This window comes from Varanus komodoensis, unplaced genomic scaffold, assembly GCF_004798865.1.
Source record: "Varanus komodoensis strain SLA01 unplaced genomic scaffold, ASM479886v1 scaffold32, whole genome shotgun sequence".
NCBI lineage: Eukaryota > Metazoa > Chordata > Lepidosauria > Squamata > Varanidae > Varanus > Varanus komodoensis.
In genome coordinates this window covers 172,279-191,404 of record NW_025335798.1, presented here as the reverse complement: position 1 = coordinate 191,404, position 19,126 = coordinate 172,279, and the positions used below count along the sequence as shown (strand labels likewise).

Below are 19,126 nucleotides of genomic sequence, written 5' to 3'. Positions count from 1 at the left end.
TCAAGTTAGGGAAAGCTTAAGGCAGAAGACAAAAAAGAAGACTGCATATGAGATGCAGCGGAATCCATAAAGGAAGCCACAGCCTTGAACTTGGAAGAGCTGGACAAAGCTGTCCTGGGCAGGACGTTCTGGAAGGCTTTTATTCATAGGGTCACCATAAGAGGAGATGACTGGAGAGCACATAACAACAACAGATTGTGTTTAAAAGCAGTGTGAGTGACAAAATCCAAGCAGGGAAGCACAAGCAGAACTGCACCAAGTAAGTAAGCTTAAATTGAAGTAACAAAGTAAAACTGAATGACATTTCCAATGCACTAATATTTTAGCTCCACACTTAGAAGTATAAACAGTGCTTATTGTACTTTATTTCTGCTAGGACTACTGGACTGGGCAGAGAATTAACATTAAATGTAGGAGGAAGTTTGAACAATTTGTCCACATCAGGGATGAAGAACCTTCTGATCTGCCAGCTTTTTTCCCAGCAACTTTGCAGGAAAAAGGTCTCATCTTCAATCACCAGATGAAGAGTTAAGACCATTTTTCTTGTGGCGCAGAAGATGTGCCAGGGCCAGAAGCTGCTGAATGATTCAGTCACGCTTAGGACTCAATTGTGAGTGGATATGCTGTTCTTGCTTGCTTCTGAGTAAGGCTTGTTACTTGCAGAGCCATACGGAAACTAGTATTTGGAATGCTATCTGAAAGCATTGCTGATTTAGTATTGCTTACTAAACGTGCAGAGAGATCCTGTTAACCTTTGAGTAGGTGTACAGAGGGTTAGCATATGCTGCTGAATAATTTGGTCCTGCTTTCTTCAAACTGGTATTCATACTTGTTCTGATCTATTCTGTCTTTAGCCACATCTACAGATAGGAAAGGTCTCAGGGGCTGAAAACTAAGACTGGACTTCATCCTTCAAGTTGAAAAAAGTTCTCCACCTCAGACTACATAAACTTGAATATATTTGCAAATGGTTTAATAACCAAAAGCTATGCAGGCAAGACATTGTAACACACAGCCGAAATGTTACATTTGTTAGTAAAAGTTCTGCTTAACAGTGTTGCTGAAGATGGAAACATACATTTGCAGAGATCACAAAATACAGACTAGACTTGGGAAAAAAAGAGTTATAATTCTTGCCTCCCCTCTCCTAAAACTGTGCTCCTCTTTTCCCACTTCTCCCTCACTTTGAAGCTCTTCTATTTGAGGAGCACTTTTTTGGGGAATCTTAAAAGTATTCCCTGAGCCAGTAAGATTCATTATGATTTTTGGAGATCAACCCAGGTACAATTTCAGCCAGGTGAATTACTTTTGACACCTGCAGACATAAGAAAAAGCCATTGGTTTCTTTATTTGGCTTCCCTCTAACAGTCAACTTTTGCCAAACAACTGCTACTGAAGGAACAGCAGTAATGGAATGACAATAAGAGCAGGCTTATCTCACCTCCTTGAAAATTCATGATTAAAGATAGCAAGTATGGGTATTTATTTGGAACTGCCAAGGTAGCTTTCAGAATCAGGGTGGATTAAAAAAAACAATGATTTAAAAAAAATAAGAAAGGGTTTTTGATTTAAATTGGACTTTTTAAAATTTAAACTGTTTTTTTTAACTAAAAAGCTTTCTGAGGAAAAATCTATCTAAAGTTAGTTTTCTATTTAAGATACATTATAGCTCAAAGGCTATTCATAATGAAATAAGGATTACTTTTTAATTATGTAACATGAGGCTGCATATTCTGCAATGTCTGATTTTTTTGGTAAATGGATTCCATTAATCCATTCACAATATCGTGCTCTTCCAAGCTTTCTATAAGATTGTAAGTCAATTTATCTATCTAGCAGATATTATCACAGATTACTGGTTTTACAGTTCTCAAAACTCTGAATTTGTGTCTGCAGAGATCATATGCTTCTTCTTCACAGCAAAAATGTTATAAAATAAACATATACAGTTGAGAAAAAGACCTTAATCCCATTGTTCCTTTGCAAATCTGTGTTCACAGAATTAACTTCTTATCTCTTAAGTGCTAAATTTCAAAAAATTCAATGAATAGAATAAGATCTTTGGGAGTGGAAACAGATCGGCACAAGAAGTGAAGTGTGAGGGGAAAGGGAGAAGCAGTAAAAATGAAAGTGAAACCTGTTGAGCAAAATACTCTGCAGTCTTTAGATGCTTTTGTGCATAGCCTGAGATTTACCATATTATTCTTTCCCAGGAGGGGGAAAACCCCCCTATAATGGCAGCAGGCCATAAAAGAGACCCAGTTTGGGAATATTTTAATGAAGTTCCTCTACCTATGGGTAAGACAGTCATGCATGCAAAATATGTAGAAAACCATGATTTAAATCTAGTCTTACTGAATAGTGATTTAAATTGATCTGATCTAAATCAAATCCACCCTGTTCACAATACATTCTATATTTCTAGAAATGAAAAATGGCTACTTAATCTTTCAACCAAAGTCTCCAACATGCTTCATATTTAGATCTGGTGATTTCTGATCACAATCACAAGCAAAAAAGGACAGTGCAAAGTAAAAAAAAACCAAGGTAAATCTCCAAAGAGTCATGAAAAAGTGTGAAATTTCATAAAACAATTAGATGCACAACATGTCAACTTCCCAGAAAGCGTTGTCTATTTGGCTGCATAGAAGTGCAATAAAATGTTTCAGAGAAGATCTTTAGGGACACAAGACCGTAGTTTTTCTAGTCAAGTATCTGGAAAGCAACACTGGCAAGCAACCATAACACTCATCAGATTCTGGCAATTAATTATATTTATACAGCCCTGTCAGGCTACTCAGCAACATATAAATTTGACAATAAACAAACAAATAAATCCCCTCACCAAATCAGCAAAGATTATGATGCTTATAACACAAGGTAGGGCAGTGTGTCATATCCCTATGCAGTCTAAGCTCAAACAATTGAAAGATGCCTGAAGAAATGAAGGACATCAACATCTGAATAGATGTATCATTAGCTACCTTTACACCATTTTGTGAACAGGAAAGTAACCTTACTCTGTGCGCCTGAACCTTTCACATGGAGATGCTACCTCCAATAATTATTTATTTAGCACTTTTATGTAGCTTCTTGTAGCCACATGGATTTCTAGATAGTTTACATAATATGAAGAGGCTGTATCACTAATTAAAACTAGATGGATGGACTGTATTCACCAAAACAAAATACAAGGTAGTTGTATTTCAGCTAACATTCAGTTGACAAGATAATGAATTCCCCTACTCCCCACTCCGTGTCACTGTACATACTGTAAAGACCACATACCATGCTCCATTTCGCTCAGTACTATAAATGTGACTGGCCTCAAACCTAATTTTCTAAAGTTGCAGCTTGTTACCCAAGACACATTAATGGAGATTACAGTGTCTAAATGCATAGCTCCATACCTAATCCTCATTTCAGTGGACCTAGGGCACTGAAAATACAATAGATTGTGTGACATGCCCCAGCAATCTTGGTTAGAATGTGTGTAATGGGAAGTTTTCCAGTTCTAAACACATCATTTCATAAAATTAGGATGTAATTCCATAGAATTTGGAGGCTTTCAAGGATACAGTTTCTCCCCACACCTTCTACTCTGCAATTCAGCTTTATAAGCTGTTTTGGTCATTAACCTGAGGCATGTTAGAGCACCAGATACTTCATAACCTAGCAGCCCGTCTCTTTCCCACAGTCCCTTTAACCCTATTGTCCTTTGAGGAAGGAGGGAGGATCAGAGCATGGATCCCTAGTACTGAAGTTGGAGCTTTATTTCCAAAGAAGCCCATGGCCCTCTAGACTGTATCCACAGGATTACTTTCAGTAACCTAACTAATGGCTACTTTATTAAATGATCATATGGTTCACAGGAAAACAAAATCTCATTCCCTCCTGCCAGTATCAGAGACAACCACATGGGAAGAATGAGGCTCCTCTCTCTGACAACCACAACTGCAAGCTGATTTCAGCTCTGACACTCAACAGGGAGAACAGGGAAGCCGGTTAGGCACTTCTGGAGCAGGAGGTGAACCATTCTATGGTGCTACCCTGTTCTCAGGGCAACCTCCAAGAGGACTTTGCTGACTCTCAGCTACTGTCTGGAAGTAGACCATCCAGGCTGGAACTGAGAGCCAGTGATCTACTAGGCAGAGCTTCTCTGAGAACAAACAGGACCACAGAGCTGATGTTTCTCCACTCCTGCCTGTGTTTTACTCATGCATGAACAAGATGCAGGCAATCAGCAGGCTGGTGCGGCAGAGTCAATACCTCCTCACTCATACCTGAAAACAAACCTTTTAGGCACAAGTTGGGGGCACCAGCTCTGAGGCAGTACCACAGGTAGGAGCAGGGAGGAGCCCACAGGTACATGGTACTGCTCTGTTCTAGGGGCAGCTTCGCAGGATGGACTTCCAGTTCCCAGCTCCTGCATAGGCTGGAGTACAGAGAGGAGTCTGTGGGTTCAGTGACGAAAGCCTAAAGAGGAGAGCAGTGCCACCAATCCTAGCTCCTTCTCCTGGCTCCTGAGTTATTTCTTCAGAATTGTAGAGTATTGGGAGAAAGAACAACTCAGACTTGCAATCCATTTTTAGGTTCTTCCTATATCAGCCTACATCTTCTGGGTCTGACATCACAATTACCTACAAATACAGTATCCGTGGCTTGTTTAGTTCAGCAACAGTTTACTTCTGCTCATTCATAATTGGTCATGAAGTACAAAATGGACCAACAGTACATTCACAAGAACATACCTGACACAGAACTGCCAATCTTTTAACAAACTTGAGTAGAGAAAGACAACAAGAATTATGACATCAAGATCAATGCAACATATACCAGCCCCTTATGAATACCACAAAAGCCATTATTGACCAATTACTTTAATTAGGTCTATATGAATTAACAAGGATACAGAAAAAAGCCCACAAATGTATATGCGGATCTAAACACAACATTCAGTTTCCATGCTTACTCAGAAGAATGTTCATATGTAACAGGGTTATCCATTCCCTATCATACACTGAACAGTCTTGTATTATAATAAATACTTAATAGGGAAAGATGGCTGAAACTGAGCCAACTTTCTTGATAGCTAAAGCAATTAATTGATTAAAACATCTGCATCACTGCTTCCTATATTAAAAAGCTAGAATTGTAGTGGAATAACATAAAAGACTCAAAATTTTTAAAGGCTGCTCTTGAAGCAACATGGTGGTATTTTCATACAGCTAGTGCTAATACCCATTGCTCAAAACCTACAAACTGCTTTTACTCACTTTGTTAAAATTATCAGTAATTGTTGCCTTATTTTTTCAATTAGCATTTGCTTCATAACTTAAGCAGCATTCACTTTATGTCCCATTTAGTACCAAAGCAATGAATTTTAATCAAACTCTCAGCCCTAGATTTTGCTATCTGAAAAAAAATCCTACAATAAATCTTTCAGGGATGATTTTGTAATTTGTACAAGGAGAGAGATGACCATGGAAAATATATGGCATAAAAATATGATTTGGTTTTTGGACCAATTTGTTGTTGTGAAATCAAATTGGACCACAGTGCTATCAGATTTAATATGAATTTAAGTGGAAAATTCCCAAGAAGTCCCACAGAGTCACATTTGACTTCAAAGGAGGAAACTTCTGTAAAATGAGGGAACTGGTAAAAAGTTGAAAAGGGGAATAGAGACTTAACTCTCCAACAGAAGATCACAGATCATGTATAAAACAGAGTAGGAATGGAACCTTTGCCTAAGTGAGGAAAACAAATGGGAGCAGAAGCAGGCACAAAGGAGATGCTTTTTTTTTTTTTGCAGAGCACATTGTTAACTTCATGGCCAACAACAAATAATTCTTATATATAAATAGGAAAACAGTAAGGGAGGCAATTAGACCACTAGACAATGGAGTTAAAGGAGGACTAAATAAGGAGATTGCAAGGAAACTGAATGAATTCTTTTTAGGACAAGTATTTTGGTCTGAATGCAGATTTTCAGAAATGGAACCTGATGAACTATGCAAATACTGGTGACTAAAGATTAAAGTCTCTGCCTTACTGACAAATTAAAAGTTAAGTTTGTTAACTTTATTTAGTGAATTTATATACTGTACCCAGTAGTCTCACATAGGGGATAAATTATGAAGCCCATCTGCTATCCATACCAGAGGTCTTAAAGAACACAAAAATCTTCCAACAAAAATATGTAATATGTCTCTAAGATCAGCCTCTGTCCCAGAGGATTGGAGAATGGCTAAATTAATACAATTTTTAAACAGGGATCCTGGAAATTACAGGCTGGTTAGCTTAATGTCTGTTTTGGGTAGATTGGTTGAAAGCATTATTAAATATAATATTACTAAGCACTGAGATGAACAAACCCAGCTGAAAAATGGTACCATTTTGGCTTCAGTAAAGATAAGTTGTCTCTCACTAAACTTTCAGAGTCAATAAACATGTAGAAAGTAATAATCTGGTAGGCACCATTTATTTGGGCTACCAAAAGGCTTCTGACAAAGTCCTTCACCAAGTACTCCTCAGCAAACTTAGCCATCACTGAATAAAAGGGGGGGGGGCTTCTTATGGATCATTAATTGATTTTAGAAGAGAAAGCAGTAATTTTTCCCAATGGAGGGACGTAAACAGTGTGATCCCATGGAAATCTATATTGAGACTAAGGCTTTTCAGCTTATTCATAAATTCTTTGGAATTAAGAGCAAACACTTGCCAAGTTTGCTGATAACACCAAATTGCTCAGAGAGCTTAAAATCAAAAGGGAGCTCCAAAAGAGTATCTCCAAACTGGGAAAATGGACATCCAAAATTGCAAATACAGTTCAGAGTAAGTGACTGTAACATAATCCATGTTGAGACTAAAAATTGCACCTTGGTATCTGAGCTAGTAGTAATTTTCCAAGAAAGAAAGCTTGAGGTTTTGGTGGGCAGTTTGATGAAAATGTCAACCCAGTGAAAGAGAAGCCCATGTTAAAAACATTTAGGAAGGGAACTGAAAACAAAACTGCTAAGATGATACTGTTCTTATACAAATCAATGGTGTGACTACACCTGAACTATTGTGTACAATGCTGGTTACTGTACCTCAGAAAAGGATATTGCAGAGTTGGAAAAGTGTAGTAAAGGCAAGTAAAATTAATTTTACTTTTTCTTGAGTATTTCCCTCACAAAAAAAAGTTATAACATCTGAGATTGTATAGCTTAGGGAAAAAGGCAAGCAGGAGACAACATGGTAGAGGTGAACACAATTATGCATAGTGTGGAGAAGGTAGAGAGCATTTCCTTCTCTCATAATACTAGAACTTGAATAATCCTGTGAATCAGACTGATGGGAAATTTATGCCAGATAAATCCATAGCGGTTAAAGTGGTGGACTGGGACTTAGGAAACCTAGGTTCTAGTTCTAATTGTTACAAAGCTCACTGGTATTTGGGCAGTTACTGACTTTCAGCCCAACCTACTTCACAGGACTGTGATGAGAATAAAATGGAATTTATTTTCATAAGAGGTAGTGATGGTCACTAGTATGGAGGGCTTTAAAAAGGGAAAGGACAAATGTATGGAAGAGAAGGTAATCAATGGCTGTTAGTCCTGAGCGGGCAGTATGCCTATGTACATCAGTTCCTAAGGAACATGGGTGGAAGGGTGTGGCTACACGCACATCCTATATTTATGGGTTCCTATGAGCAGCTGACCAATTGCTGCCTGAACAGAATGCTTGACTAGATGGCCTCATTCAATATGGCAGCTTTTATGGTCCTATAATTGTTATTGATAAATAATAAGCTTGTCATTTTGCAACCATTACGTTCATAAAGTATATGTATAAGTTTTGGTTTGAGATTGTGCTTTCACGCTTTTGTAATGATACCACAATTTCTTCCCCATCCAATGTAAATTACATTTCACACACTTAGTCTCCAAGTTGATTGTTCTGGGCCAACCAATTTTGTGATTGTCTATGCTTCTTTCCTTGGTATTTTTTTCATTTTGTGAAAAGCCAACTACAATGTTTTCTAAAGTGTTAACCCATTTTCTCTATCAATCATTTGAAAGTAGATAGCCATTAGAAAATAACATTCTGATTCTGAACATTGTACTTGAAACTAATTTAACTAAAGTTAAAATTATAAAGTCTCAATTGATAATCAAATTATTTTAACTATGTCCATCACAGCTATTAACCACTGTTAGCTAAGCAATATCCCTAATGCAGGAAAGTTATTGCTTTACTGCTTGTTGAAGACAGTCTTTTAGTTTCAGCCACAACTAAGCATTGAGGTAAACTTTTCCTAAACATTATTTGGAACAGTGTCCAGCAAAAGGTATCAAAATACCACCTGTCTTCCCAGAGACATACACACTGATTTGTTAAAATCAACTATTTTTATAGATCGGATCAAAATAATTTGATTTACTTCCCACATTTTGCCTTGAAGGCTGAGCTTAAAGTGTTTTATTCAGCTATTCTTGTTTGACTTACACTATACTATCTAATGTTCTTCTTCAGTGGTTTTCAAACCTGTATTCTATAAAATCCTGCAGTTCCTTAGATTCTTGTCAAGGCATCTTGTATTAAAAAAAACACAACCTAACAGACAAATCTCCCCAAATGGAATGTTTGTCTGTTACCAATCATCTCCTCTAATGCATATCCATTAGGGTAGTGTTGTGGTGTCAAGTTTATTCCATGGTACAATTTGCATGGGGCGAATGGGGGAATGGCAAATGGAGGAAGACAGAACCTTAAATGAGCTAAGATATCCCAAACAACAAAATCTTCCACAATATACATGGAATCTATGGAACAATTCACACTATCAAAAATAAGCCACTGTGACTGAAATCATGTTGCACAGAGGATGTGATTTCCATAATTATCAACTGGGCATGGCTTGTGTTGTCTGAAGCTGAACAGCAGCACTTGCTGGAGGAGGAGAAAACCTTCAATACCTCATGAGCTCTCACAGGGTTATTGGAGGGTTTTTTCATCTTCAAGAAGCCATTTGGACAACAGAAGCTGTGCTTGAGTAGAGATTACATCCCATGCCACAGTTTAAATAAACCAGAACGGCTCAAGTTTGGTTGCGTGAACCTGCTGCAGAGGGTTCTTTTCTTTGTTGAAGAACAAATCTGTTGATATGTAAAAGCTAGAATGTTTCAAAAACCATTGCTTTACTGCCACAGCTACCAACAAAAATAAGTTGCAACCAAGTATTCATTTTAGCATTTCTTTTCTGTGAAGATGAACTCCACTTCCACAACCCACTTTCACAGCATTTATGCCTCCTTCCCTCTTAATCTTATCCAAAAGCACAGAAGATCTGATATCAAGATTGGACATAATAGCTTCATTCCCACAAGATAGCTTCATTCCACCATGGAACTTGAGGAGTAGTACCAAGTGCTTAAAGAAGGAATAAGAACACCAACTATAACTGAAGGCAAAGTTATGTAGGTATATTCTTAAACATATTTCTAAGAAAGTCTCAGAGCATGCCATGCCAGTGAATACTCACAGCAATCCTACTGGTGGGGAAAGGAGATTAAAAAATGGAGGAACAGGTTCATACCAACAGAATAGAATGTGCCCTCCTTTCTCATCTGGTAATAGTTTCTTTTTTTCATGATTTTGATTACCCTCCTATTGGAACTGATAGGAAAGAGATTATGTATGTCAGCTTCAGCACTGGCATATATTTCTCTTGGTATTTAAGACTTGGCAGAACTCAGAATCCTGTAGATCTACAACTGCCCATGAAATCTCTTTAGGCTTTTTTTTTTCTTCTACTAACCTGAGAAATGATGTTAGAAAGAGGCGTTTCCACAAAGGCTGGGAGGGAGCATCTAGGGTCCCACCTCCCTTAAGAGAGGTCTCATATCTCTGTCAAAGAACAGAGGTCTACACTATCTTAAGGTCCCTGGGATGCCATCCTAGGGACTATGCGACTACAATCTAAGAGCACCTTTGAATTCCTCCTGTAAGTAATTATGTCAATTTTTAGTTTTGTAAGTTCTACAATTACTATGATGCTTCTGCTTCATCTAAGCATTATAATTATCTTCAAATCAATTATTTCCCATACACTTTTCTCCCTTTTTACACTGCACTGGAGTAAAAGATCATCTCTTGGAAGAGAATAAGTATTTCTCAGGTTGTCAGAAAAGTTGTACCTTTAGGGCGGTTTCCTTAAGATTTTCAGGAAACACTTCCAATATTGCCAGAACAGCTTTAGACACTTACTTACTACTGAAGCAAGAATAAAATAGGAGCACTTAGTACTAATTCCAGCACTAAGCAATTTCAGCTTCCAAATCTAATTATACCTTAATATTTTCTTATAACCATTAACATTACTGCCTTCAAGATGTTAAGTTTTTAACAGCTATGAAAAAAGACAGCATTCTTGGCCATTTTATATTGTGATGAAGCTGACAGCTTGTATCTGCCATACAGGATTAGCATGCATAGCACTACTCTTTCTCAGATACAATAGTTTAGCCATAGTGTTCCTGGCAGAAAATGACAATTAATAGTTCTCAGTTTCCTACTTATTCAATCCAAGTATTACTCATGGAAAACTGCCATGTTCTACAACTTACCAGTCCTTTTGCTGTTCTTTCAAGTTAACATTTAGTTCATTTACACAGTTCCTTGAAAGCTCAAGTTAACATATAGCTTGAAATAGTCGTTCCAGTTTGGCCTTAATACTATTTTTTTAAATTGCAAACTACTATGTAATGAAGCAAACTAGTGTCTAACACAGAGCTAAGAGTATAATACAGGTACTACATTGGTGAACAACAAACCCAGCAAGCAGATTTTGGCTATCACTTTTCTGCAGAGTAGTATATAAAGGTTTGACTACTAACTATAAAGTTATAAGGAAGGACAAGCAAATCTTGTCCCAAAGATAATAATTACAACTTAATTCATATTAAATGCTAGTTAATTTAAACCAAGTAGTATCATTTCATCCATCAGAATCTACTTTTCTTTTTCTACTTTTCTGACATGAAAGATGTCAGTTGTTAATCTCCCCCAAACATTAGTTTCAAAGAAAATATAATGCTTATTACTATGCCATGTTCCGCTTGATATACATAGAAAAGCCTATGTATTCTCAGTTTCAGTACCCCCCGCTACCTGTTCTACCACAAGCAAAAGCCATGATTCTATGTCTTATTGCTTCTTTGAATTCTTTCCTCTTTAAAAGCGTTTACATGTTCCCTTAGGAAAACTCATGTAACAGAGCTCATATGTAAATAGCTTGATTTTGAGTTCAAATCTTCCCAAGAACTGAGTAGGTAGCATGATAATTTCAAACCCTCCTAAATACCTGCTCAAAGCACTTTATCAGAAGTTAAGTCACTCCACACCTTTTTAAATCTAGCTCCCTAAACGGTATTTCATTACTTCAGGTGATCTGAGCTTGGATTTTGGTGTATTGCCAAAAAGTGACATTCCATATCTCTGAAATAGATACCATCCCTTGGTATATGTTTTGTTTATAATGGTATAATCAAGAAAGATATCTTGAGTTATTATGGGTGAAATCTGCTACATGTTAAGACGGAAAAAAAGTTCTAAACTCCCAGCATATCCCAGCCACAGATCAAATCAAGAATATTACACACAGAAGATACTGAAAGGTCAGGTCAAATATTTTATGTATGTATTTTCTATGCTACCCAACAGCCAAAGCGCTCTGGGCAGTTCACAACATCATAGTGGAGCAATAGGTCTAGTATGCTTTCTATAATTTCTTCCCATCAGGAAACAAGCTGCTCCTTAGTCCAGTAGTCAGAAACTGCATAAACAGTAATCTACACTCACCAGATGGATCTAATTAAATCTGCATTTCCAGACATAATGATAACTCTAAGGTCAGCAAGCATGAAAGTCTCAAAAAGGCTGAATATCACCTGTTGGGTCAATATTTTCTCCCCTACCAGCTCTGCCAACTACCAGCACCTTAGCCTTGTCTATCTCTGATTTCAACATTCTTGCCTTTACTGATTTCCTAGTACTGTGTAAGTTTGGCTAAAGTGGGCTACAAAATTTAAAAGTGAACCTATGAAACATTATCGGGTAGTTAGTTACAATAATGTTACAATTTGGAATGGATCTAGAATTTCTAAAGATGAAAACACAACAAATAAGTGTGCTTACTAACCAGTCTTTTACTATAACGGATCCGTTCTTCTTCAGGCTCCATCTCAGACTCTTCTGATGAGAGTGAGAAGGAGATATCTGAACTGCTGTCTTCCTCCTCTTCCTCCTTAGGATACCAGAACAAGGAGGTAAAGTACATTAGAAACTCCCCTCAGATACATTATTTCCTTGAGGTTATCAACAGCAATATGAAATGCCATGAATCAAGAATGGAAAAATAACAAAGACTATGAAGTAATAAGGTAAGTCTCAGTTTAAGGTCCTAATCAAGCCATTCCCATTGATCTGAAGTCAGTATCATTGTTATTCATCAAGTGGAGAAAGTTTAGGCAGGTTCAGGTCTGCTAAAAAATTAACCATCCAAGCAGTGGTTTGGATATTCTGCAATGGAATTAAAACCATGGTACACACACTTGAACATTAAGCAATACTTCCATAGTTTGTCTAGTGTCCATGTATATGTACATGCTAGGCTATGATACAGAATACTCTATGTAGTGTATGTTTTTAAATGAGTTGGGAAATCAGTTTAAGAACAAACATGCTCAATTTGGTCAGCAAATACCTGTAAGAATTTTCCTAGGAAGCATTTCAAAACAATGATACCATAATTAACCATATATGAATCAAATACAACAGCTTATAACTCACAGTTTACCATGCTGCTGCCCTACAACAAAGTACCTTTCAGTATTGTTCTAACTGCAGTTTGGCTGTAGTTGGACAAGATAAACTATGCAATCCATTGTTCATCTTTAAGGGGTATCAAATGAAGAAGTTCGTTAATGGGAATACCTCATTCCCTAGGCCCATCCTGACTTAACACAGACAGAGGATAACATCAACTACAGCAGAATTTCAGGATCAACAGCATAAGATTTTAACAGGCTAACATAGGCACACAATTACAAGCTATTTTTAAATGGTTTAGTATATGACAGTCAGGACTGTGTGTTACAACCATTTAATTGTACAGTTAAGGAAAGGTTTCTCCACTTGACCCTGGAGGTAAAAAAGGGTGGTTGGGACAGGACAGACTGGATAATATTACAACTGCATAGCACTATAAGCCTGCATAGAGATACGTTGACAGATTCCACTGAGATGATGGATAGCGAGTCTGACCCTAGCATGCAATAAGTTGTGATGGTGATGGGCACTACTCCACAGGGGGGCAACAGTGATCTTAAGGGGATTCTAATCTTAATTGTCAGATGATAAAAAAGTTAGGGTTGGCAAAAGGAGATTTAATTGCTGCTGCAATTAGAACACATGTAAGAATGGCCAGGAATCGGTTTCCAAAAAACTGTCATTAGAGCTTGAGTTAAACAAAAGCATAAGATATAGCTCACACAGCATGGTTTAAAACCCAGCTTTAAAACCAAAACAGAGCAGGCTAGGAGTTGCACCCCTCATCATTTTCTAAAGCATACAACAGTAAGAGTGGATTGGGTGGAGTGAAAGAAATTCAGAGGCTCCTACTTGCCACCTCCCATTCCAAATCAGCTTCTTTTTCAGCTCTTTCCACTCCCTCTTTTTTAAGTCCCAAAGCCACCAAATGAAGATTCAGCATACATATGTCAGGTCAACTCTATCTCTGCTCAAAAGAGCCCTAAGTTAGAGCCAGCAGAATCTTAATTTGTTTTTTTAGCATTAGTATTTTGCACACATAATTGCAGTGACAACAAGGCTTTCATTGGAGAAAAGAACAAGTTATAGTAATGTTTGCAAAGCTACAGAATATAAACAAAGACAGATCTTACCAGGTCTCTAGTTTTCCTTTGCCCCTTTCTAGGGCAGGGGGAAAAAAGTCGGAAAATCAATTAATTCCCAAGTGGGTTTGTCTTCAACCCTGAAGTCTTGAGAACCTTAATATCCAAAAAGGGCAATACACTCCTCAATAGAAGGGGGAACCTAATCCTTTCATAAGGCGGTTCAGGGGTGTCATCAGGTGGTCCTGGAGAACCTTCAGTGTTCCAGTTCCTTTCAGGTAGGCCAGATATGGAGGGAGTAGGGCAGAGCGGGTACCCTGAGAACTACAATCTCTTTTCATCTACCCTCCAAGAAGGTAAACCCAGAGCAGAAACTCCTCAGAAAAGTAACTCTCTTCAACTCTCTGCCCCTAAATTAACTTTCTCCCGCTTCCATCCAGTTATTAAATAAATAAGTTCTCGGTTACCGTTCTAGCTCAACAACCTCGGGAATCCCCCCATTCCAGACCAGTCTCGCCTACACATCCAGCCCTCCCAGTCCCACAACTTGCCTTTCTCAGATACACACTCCCCTAGACTCTCCCCTCAGCGCAATCGGCTTGCCTCGACCTGGCCCAACCCCGTTCACCCTCCTCTACCCGGGATCCCGAACGCCGGTCCCATCCCAGACTCCTTATGCTTACCCCGAACTCGCAGCCCAGCCTGAACCCTGACGCCTCTAGCCCTAACAACCCCCGGGACGCGACCGGAGCCTCTCACTGCACTGGGCCAGCACGCGCCGCCGTATCGGCTCTTGGGGCCTACAAAGACGACCTAGTACCGCGCCCCCCAGCCCCTCAACCCGCCGCCAGCGGCCCGCCGCTACCATTCGCTCCCTCCCCGCCACCCCCAGATTCTTCCCCTCACATAGAAGCAGCCGCCGCCATTTTGAACCCGTCAGACTCTCACATACACATACTCGGCCGCCATACTGCGCCTGCGCGGCATAGCCTTCTCTTACTGACCCCCTCCCAACAAGCAAAGCACTCCTATGCGCAGGCGTAGTTCTCCCCACCCTGAACCGACCCCTCCTTAACTGCGCAAGCGCACAAGCTTAGACTACTTTTTGGGCGTCTGGAGTTAAGAAGTCGGAACGCATGCGCATTTATTTTATTTTATTTTTTGGCCGCCCTTCGGGTTTGAAGCGCAACCTTACATAAAACTGTAGTTTTCTATTGCTCTTGCCTATGGGAATATTATAGTTTCTGACGCGTGCGCAGTAGTACTCGTAGGCTGGTCGAGCAGCAGACAAGCTGGCAATGGTTGTTCAGGGTTTACTGTAGATTATTGATCTCAGTGGAAGTAATCCGGAGCATGACTTCTGTGGATCGTAATTCTAGGCGTTTAGGAAGCTGGGTTGATAGTCCGAGCTATTTATTTATTTATTTATTTAAGCTTTACTTTTGTGCGGTCACTTAAGAGAGGTTTGGGGCACTGGTCCCATTTCTAGGCCCAGTTAGCAACAAGTGGTTTTGGACCGAATCCCGCTGAGAATGCTCCGGAATATTTTTCGCCTGACGACTAGTATGAAGACGGGCGGGTAGGGGCTTCGCAAGCTTTGTCTGTCTCAGCTGGAGAGAAAACACATAGCCCTTCAGTGCAATAGAGTTTTTGCAATTCCCCCCTTCCTCCAGAAAAGACATCGCTCACGCACACAAGTGCCAAAGGCCAGTATGCGATGCGATGGCACAATTTTGAATAACGGGGAGCGACAAGACTCTTTTAGGGCATCTAGTCTGGAGGCTTGTCCCTCCGATATGGCAGAGATACTCAGGCTGAAGTCGTAAACGTACTTACCAGCAATTCAGCGAATTTACTTGGGCTAACATACACACAGGTTTGTCCATGTTTAGGATCGGGCCGTGCTACTCTTGCATCTGACGTCGTCTGTTGTAACAATATGCTATTTCCGTATCCCGCGACCGCGATTTTTAAATGGCAAAATGATCATTGATCCAGTAAAAGGATTCTCTTATATTCCCGAATCCGCGCGGAAAGCCCCAAATAAAGGCAAAGGCACTCACGAGACTGACATCAACATCACGAAAGTAATTCCCGTTTACTAGCTGTTTGTCGGTATATAATTTCTTTAGCGTCGGTTAATGTTGAGATAAGTTTTTGAAAAGCGCGATGTTAACCTAATCTTTTTGGAGGGTTGACAGAACTCAGCGGAGGGGCACTTCAGTTTGGTTTAAAACAGGCTTTCGTTAGTTTAATGAGGTTATCTTCCCAAGGTTTAAAAAAGGCACGGGTGCGCGTCTAAGTTTTGAAATAAATTATAGGTTAACAGAGTTTGGTGTAACAATATGATAATATACCTATCTGTGTCGAACAGGCCAATGCTATGCATGTACAATCGAAAATTAATCCCAGTAGAATTTACTGTCGTGTAAACGAGTAGAATTGGACATGTAAACTGCACAAGTCTAAAAGGAGTTTAACACCTTAGGTAAAACCACGATGCTTGTAATTTACTGACCGGTATCCCGATTCTGAATGTATTATGTGGAATTAAAGCCATTTTAGTGAATGCATCTTACTTGCGAAATTGGGAAAATAAATTTCCAATCAGGGTGTTAGTCTGGTTCAACGAGTGGACTGACACTATGCGGTCGTGCAGATTTCGCGCTGCCATCCCAGCCACATTACTCAGAAACTAAGCAATGTGGTTTGGGTTAGGATGTGATCAGTTATGCTACACACTTGTTTAAAACGCAAGTACTACTATTTGGTGATTTATAGCATTCATTTAGTTGTCCTTAAACCAGAATTTTAAAGCAAAACCGTTCTAGTTTAAGGATGTTTGCATAATTTTGCACATTACTTTAAACCACTTTAGAATTATATTCATTGTTAAATTAAGACATTTGTCTAATTAAACTCCATAGTATGTCAGGATGCAGTAGCCTGCAGAAGTCTTTCAGCATCACAATGCTATCTGCTTCATTTGCCTTCCCCTGAAGTATTTTACAAAACAATTGGGGGCTGAGTCAATGGAAGGTTTTCACCTTATTTTTTTAGAATTTGGGTTCACTTGGAAACTTCAAAAAACTATACAGTTGCTTAACTTAAAAAGAAAGTTTCTAATCTAAAATTGTATTTGTTTTTAAAGTACCTTCAAGGGTTTTTTTTGTGAGTGTTCTTGATTTACTTTTCATATCCTACTCTCCTTTGTCATTGCTTGACTTTGTAATCCCAGGTCACAAATACAGGCAGAACAAAATGAACTTTAAATGGATCAAGAGATCCATGCTTTTATTCACTATCACTGAAGCACTTATGGAAGTGCTTCAACCAAGTATGTAAAAATAATTGCCTCAATTTTTGTATTTCTTTGTGTGCCTCCAACCCTAAAGCCTATGCCTAAAGAAAACCGCTGTACAGTCTGAAACTAGGTACCTTTTAAGTATTCTTTCACTCAAGCAGGTCATATTTACAGTGCATAATTAAATGTGAAAGGAAGACTTAAAACTGTTTGTCTGGTAGTGCTGTCTGACTTGGAGTCTCTTCTTCCTTGGAGCCATGTGTTGTTATTTAGCAGTAAACAAAGAGCATTTTAAACATATTTAAAGATGCTACCCTCCATACCAATAGCAGAATTATTTTCCAAAAGTTAATACATCATAGGTAGTCAAAATCACATCATCCATGCACACAAGGAAGGTGTAGGAAGGTAGGAACCTCAAAGCAGCAGAGGACTGAGCATGCTCAGAAGCCACAGACCTTTGACTGTCCTTTGTTTTAAATGGTAGCATGCAGTAATGAAATAGGGCAATCTAGAAAGGGGCATGGCTGGCAGGCATCCTGAATGGGCATTCTACTAATGGCAACATATTGTTACAGGTCTCATTTCTCATTATTATTGTAGATGTTGTTGGCCTCTGGTACTGAAAAAGAAGTTTACTGCTCAACCCAGGCTCAAATCAAACCCCTGAACTGGATTTTTATCAATCTATAAATATTCTCTTGTTTCTTCTGATTGCCTCTAGCATCTACATGAAATGCAAATACGTTTTGTTGCATCACTAATGCAATTCTGTAGTCACAGCCTTCAGGCAATAAGCTTTGACTTGCTCCTATCCTGCCTGAGGCAGTTTCCATGGGAAGTGCTGTCCAGTATACTAGCTGGATGCAAATAAAGTTCTAGCATATTTGATAGTGTACTTTTCCACTACATGTGTGTTCTGACTTTTCCCTTTGAAATGTTGCCTTAGCAATGAGCAAATGGTGAGCTGAAAGTATAGAAATACACCTCTTAGAAAGGGAAACATCCTCTGTCCATCATGAGATGCATCCAGAGTCCTGAATGCTCTCCAAAGTACTGACATTTTTAGAAGCTAGGCACTCTTCCACTTCTAGCCTGGTATCCTTGCTTGCTTACTAGTTGTGAAATCGCATCCGACCCATTGCGACCCCGTGGACAACACTCCTCCAGGTCTTCCTGTCCTCCACCATCCCCCATGCTTCAGCTCACACCAACTGCTTCAGTGACTCCATCTAGCCACCTCATCCTCTGCCATCCCCTTCTTCTTTTGCTGTCAATTGTTCCCAGCGTTAGGCTCTTCTCCAGGGAGTCCTTCCTTCTCATGAGGTGGCCAAAATATTTGAGTTTCATCTTCAGTATCTGGCCTTCTAAAGAGCAGTCAGGGTTGATCTCCTCTAAGATTGACTGGTTTGATCTCCTTGCAGTCCAAGGGACTCACAGGAGTCTCCTCCAGCACCACAATTCAAAGGCCTCAGTTCTTTGGCGCTCAGCCTTCCTTATGGTCCAACTTTCACAGCCATACATTGCAACTAGGAAAACCATAGCCTTAACTATACGTACTTTTGTTGGCTGGGTGATGTCTCTGCGTTTTAGTATGCTGTCTAGATTTGCCATAGCTTACCTCCCAAGGAGCATGCGTCTTTTAGTAGAATCATATACATTAAGTACTAGAATTAACCTGCTCTTTCAGGTGCCTGCCCAAAAAGCCTATGATCACATTTATGTGCCACCCGGCATAACAAGGGCTTTCACCAGGGATCAGTGGTGCAGATAGGGCTAAGACTGGCAGCCCAGCCTCCCCTCTCCAAATGATTACCCAGCGATTGGCAGCAGAACCAAATTCCATTTTTTCCTGTAGTCATGGTAGTATTATCATTTAAATTCATTGAAACTGCCAAGCTGCACATGCTTAGAGTATTTCTTT

General features: G+C 39.3%; 1 protein-coding gene across 5 annotated transcripts in view; it reads right to left on the bottom strand.

Annotated features, from left to right (window-relative positions):
- Positions 1-15,865, bottom strand: part of KDM2A (lysine demethylase 2A) — a 57,746-nt gene extending 41,881 nt beyond the window's left edge. The window contains exons 1-3 of one of the 5 annotated variants that reach the window (XM_044438011.1): positions 14,851-14,882; positions 13,950-13,977; positions 12,188-12,292 (exon numbers count right to left, since the gene is read on the bottom strand). In XM_044438011.1, coding sequence (XP_044293946.1) covers positions 12,188-12,292; positions 13,950-13,977; positions 14,851-14,867 — 150 coding nt within the window. In that variant the 5' untranslated portion in view covers positions 14,868-14,882. Of the gene's footprint in view, positions 1-12,187; positions 12,293-13,949; positions 13,978-14,581; positions 14,687-14,804; positions 14,883-15,734 lie in introns of those variants that run through there. The other 4 variants (XM_044438012.1, XM_044438013.1, XM_044438015.1 and 1 more) reach the window with 4 other exon arrangements.
- Positions 15,866-19,126: the final 3,261 nt, after the last annotated feature.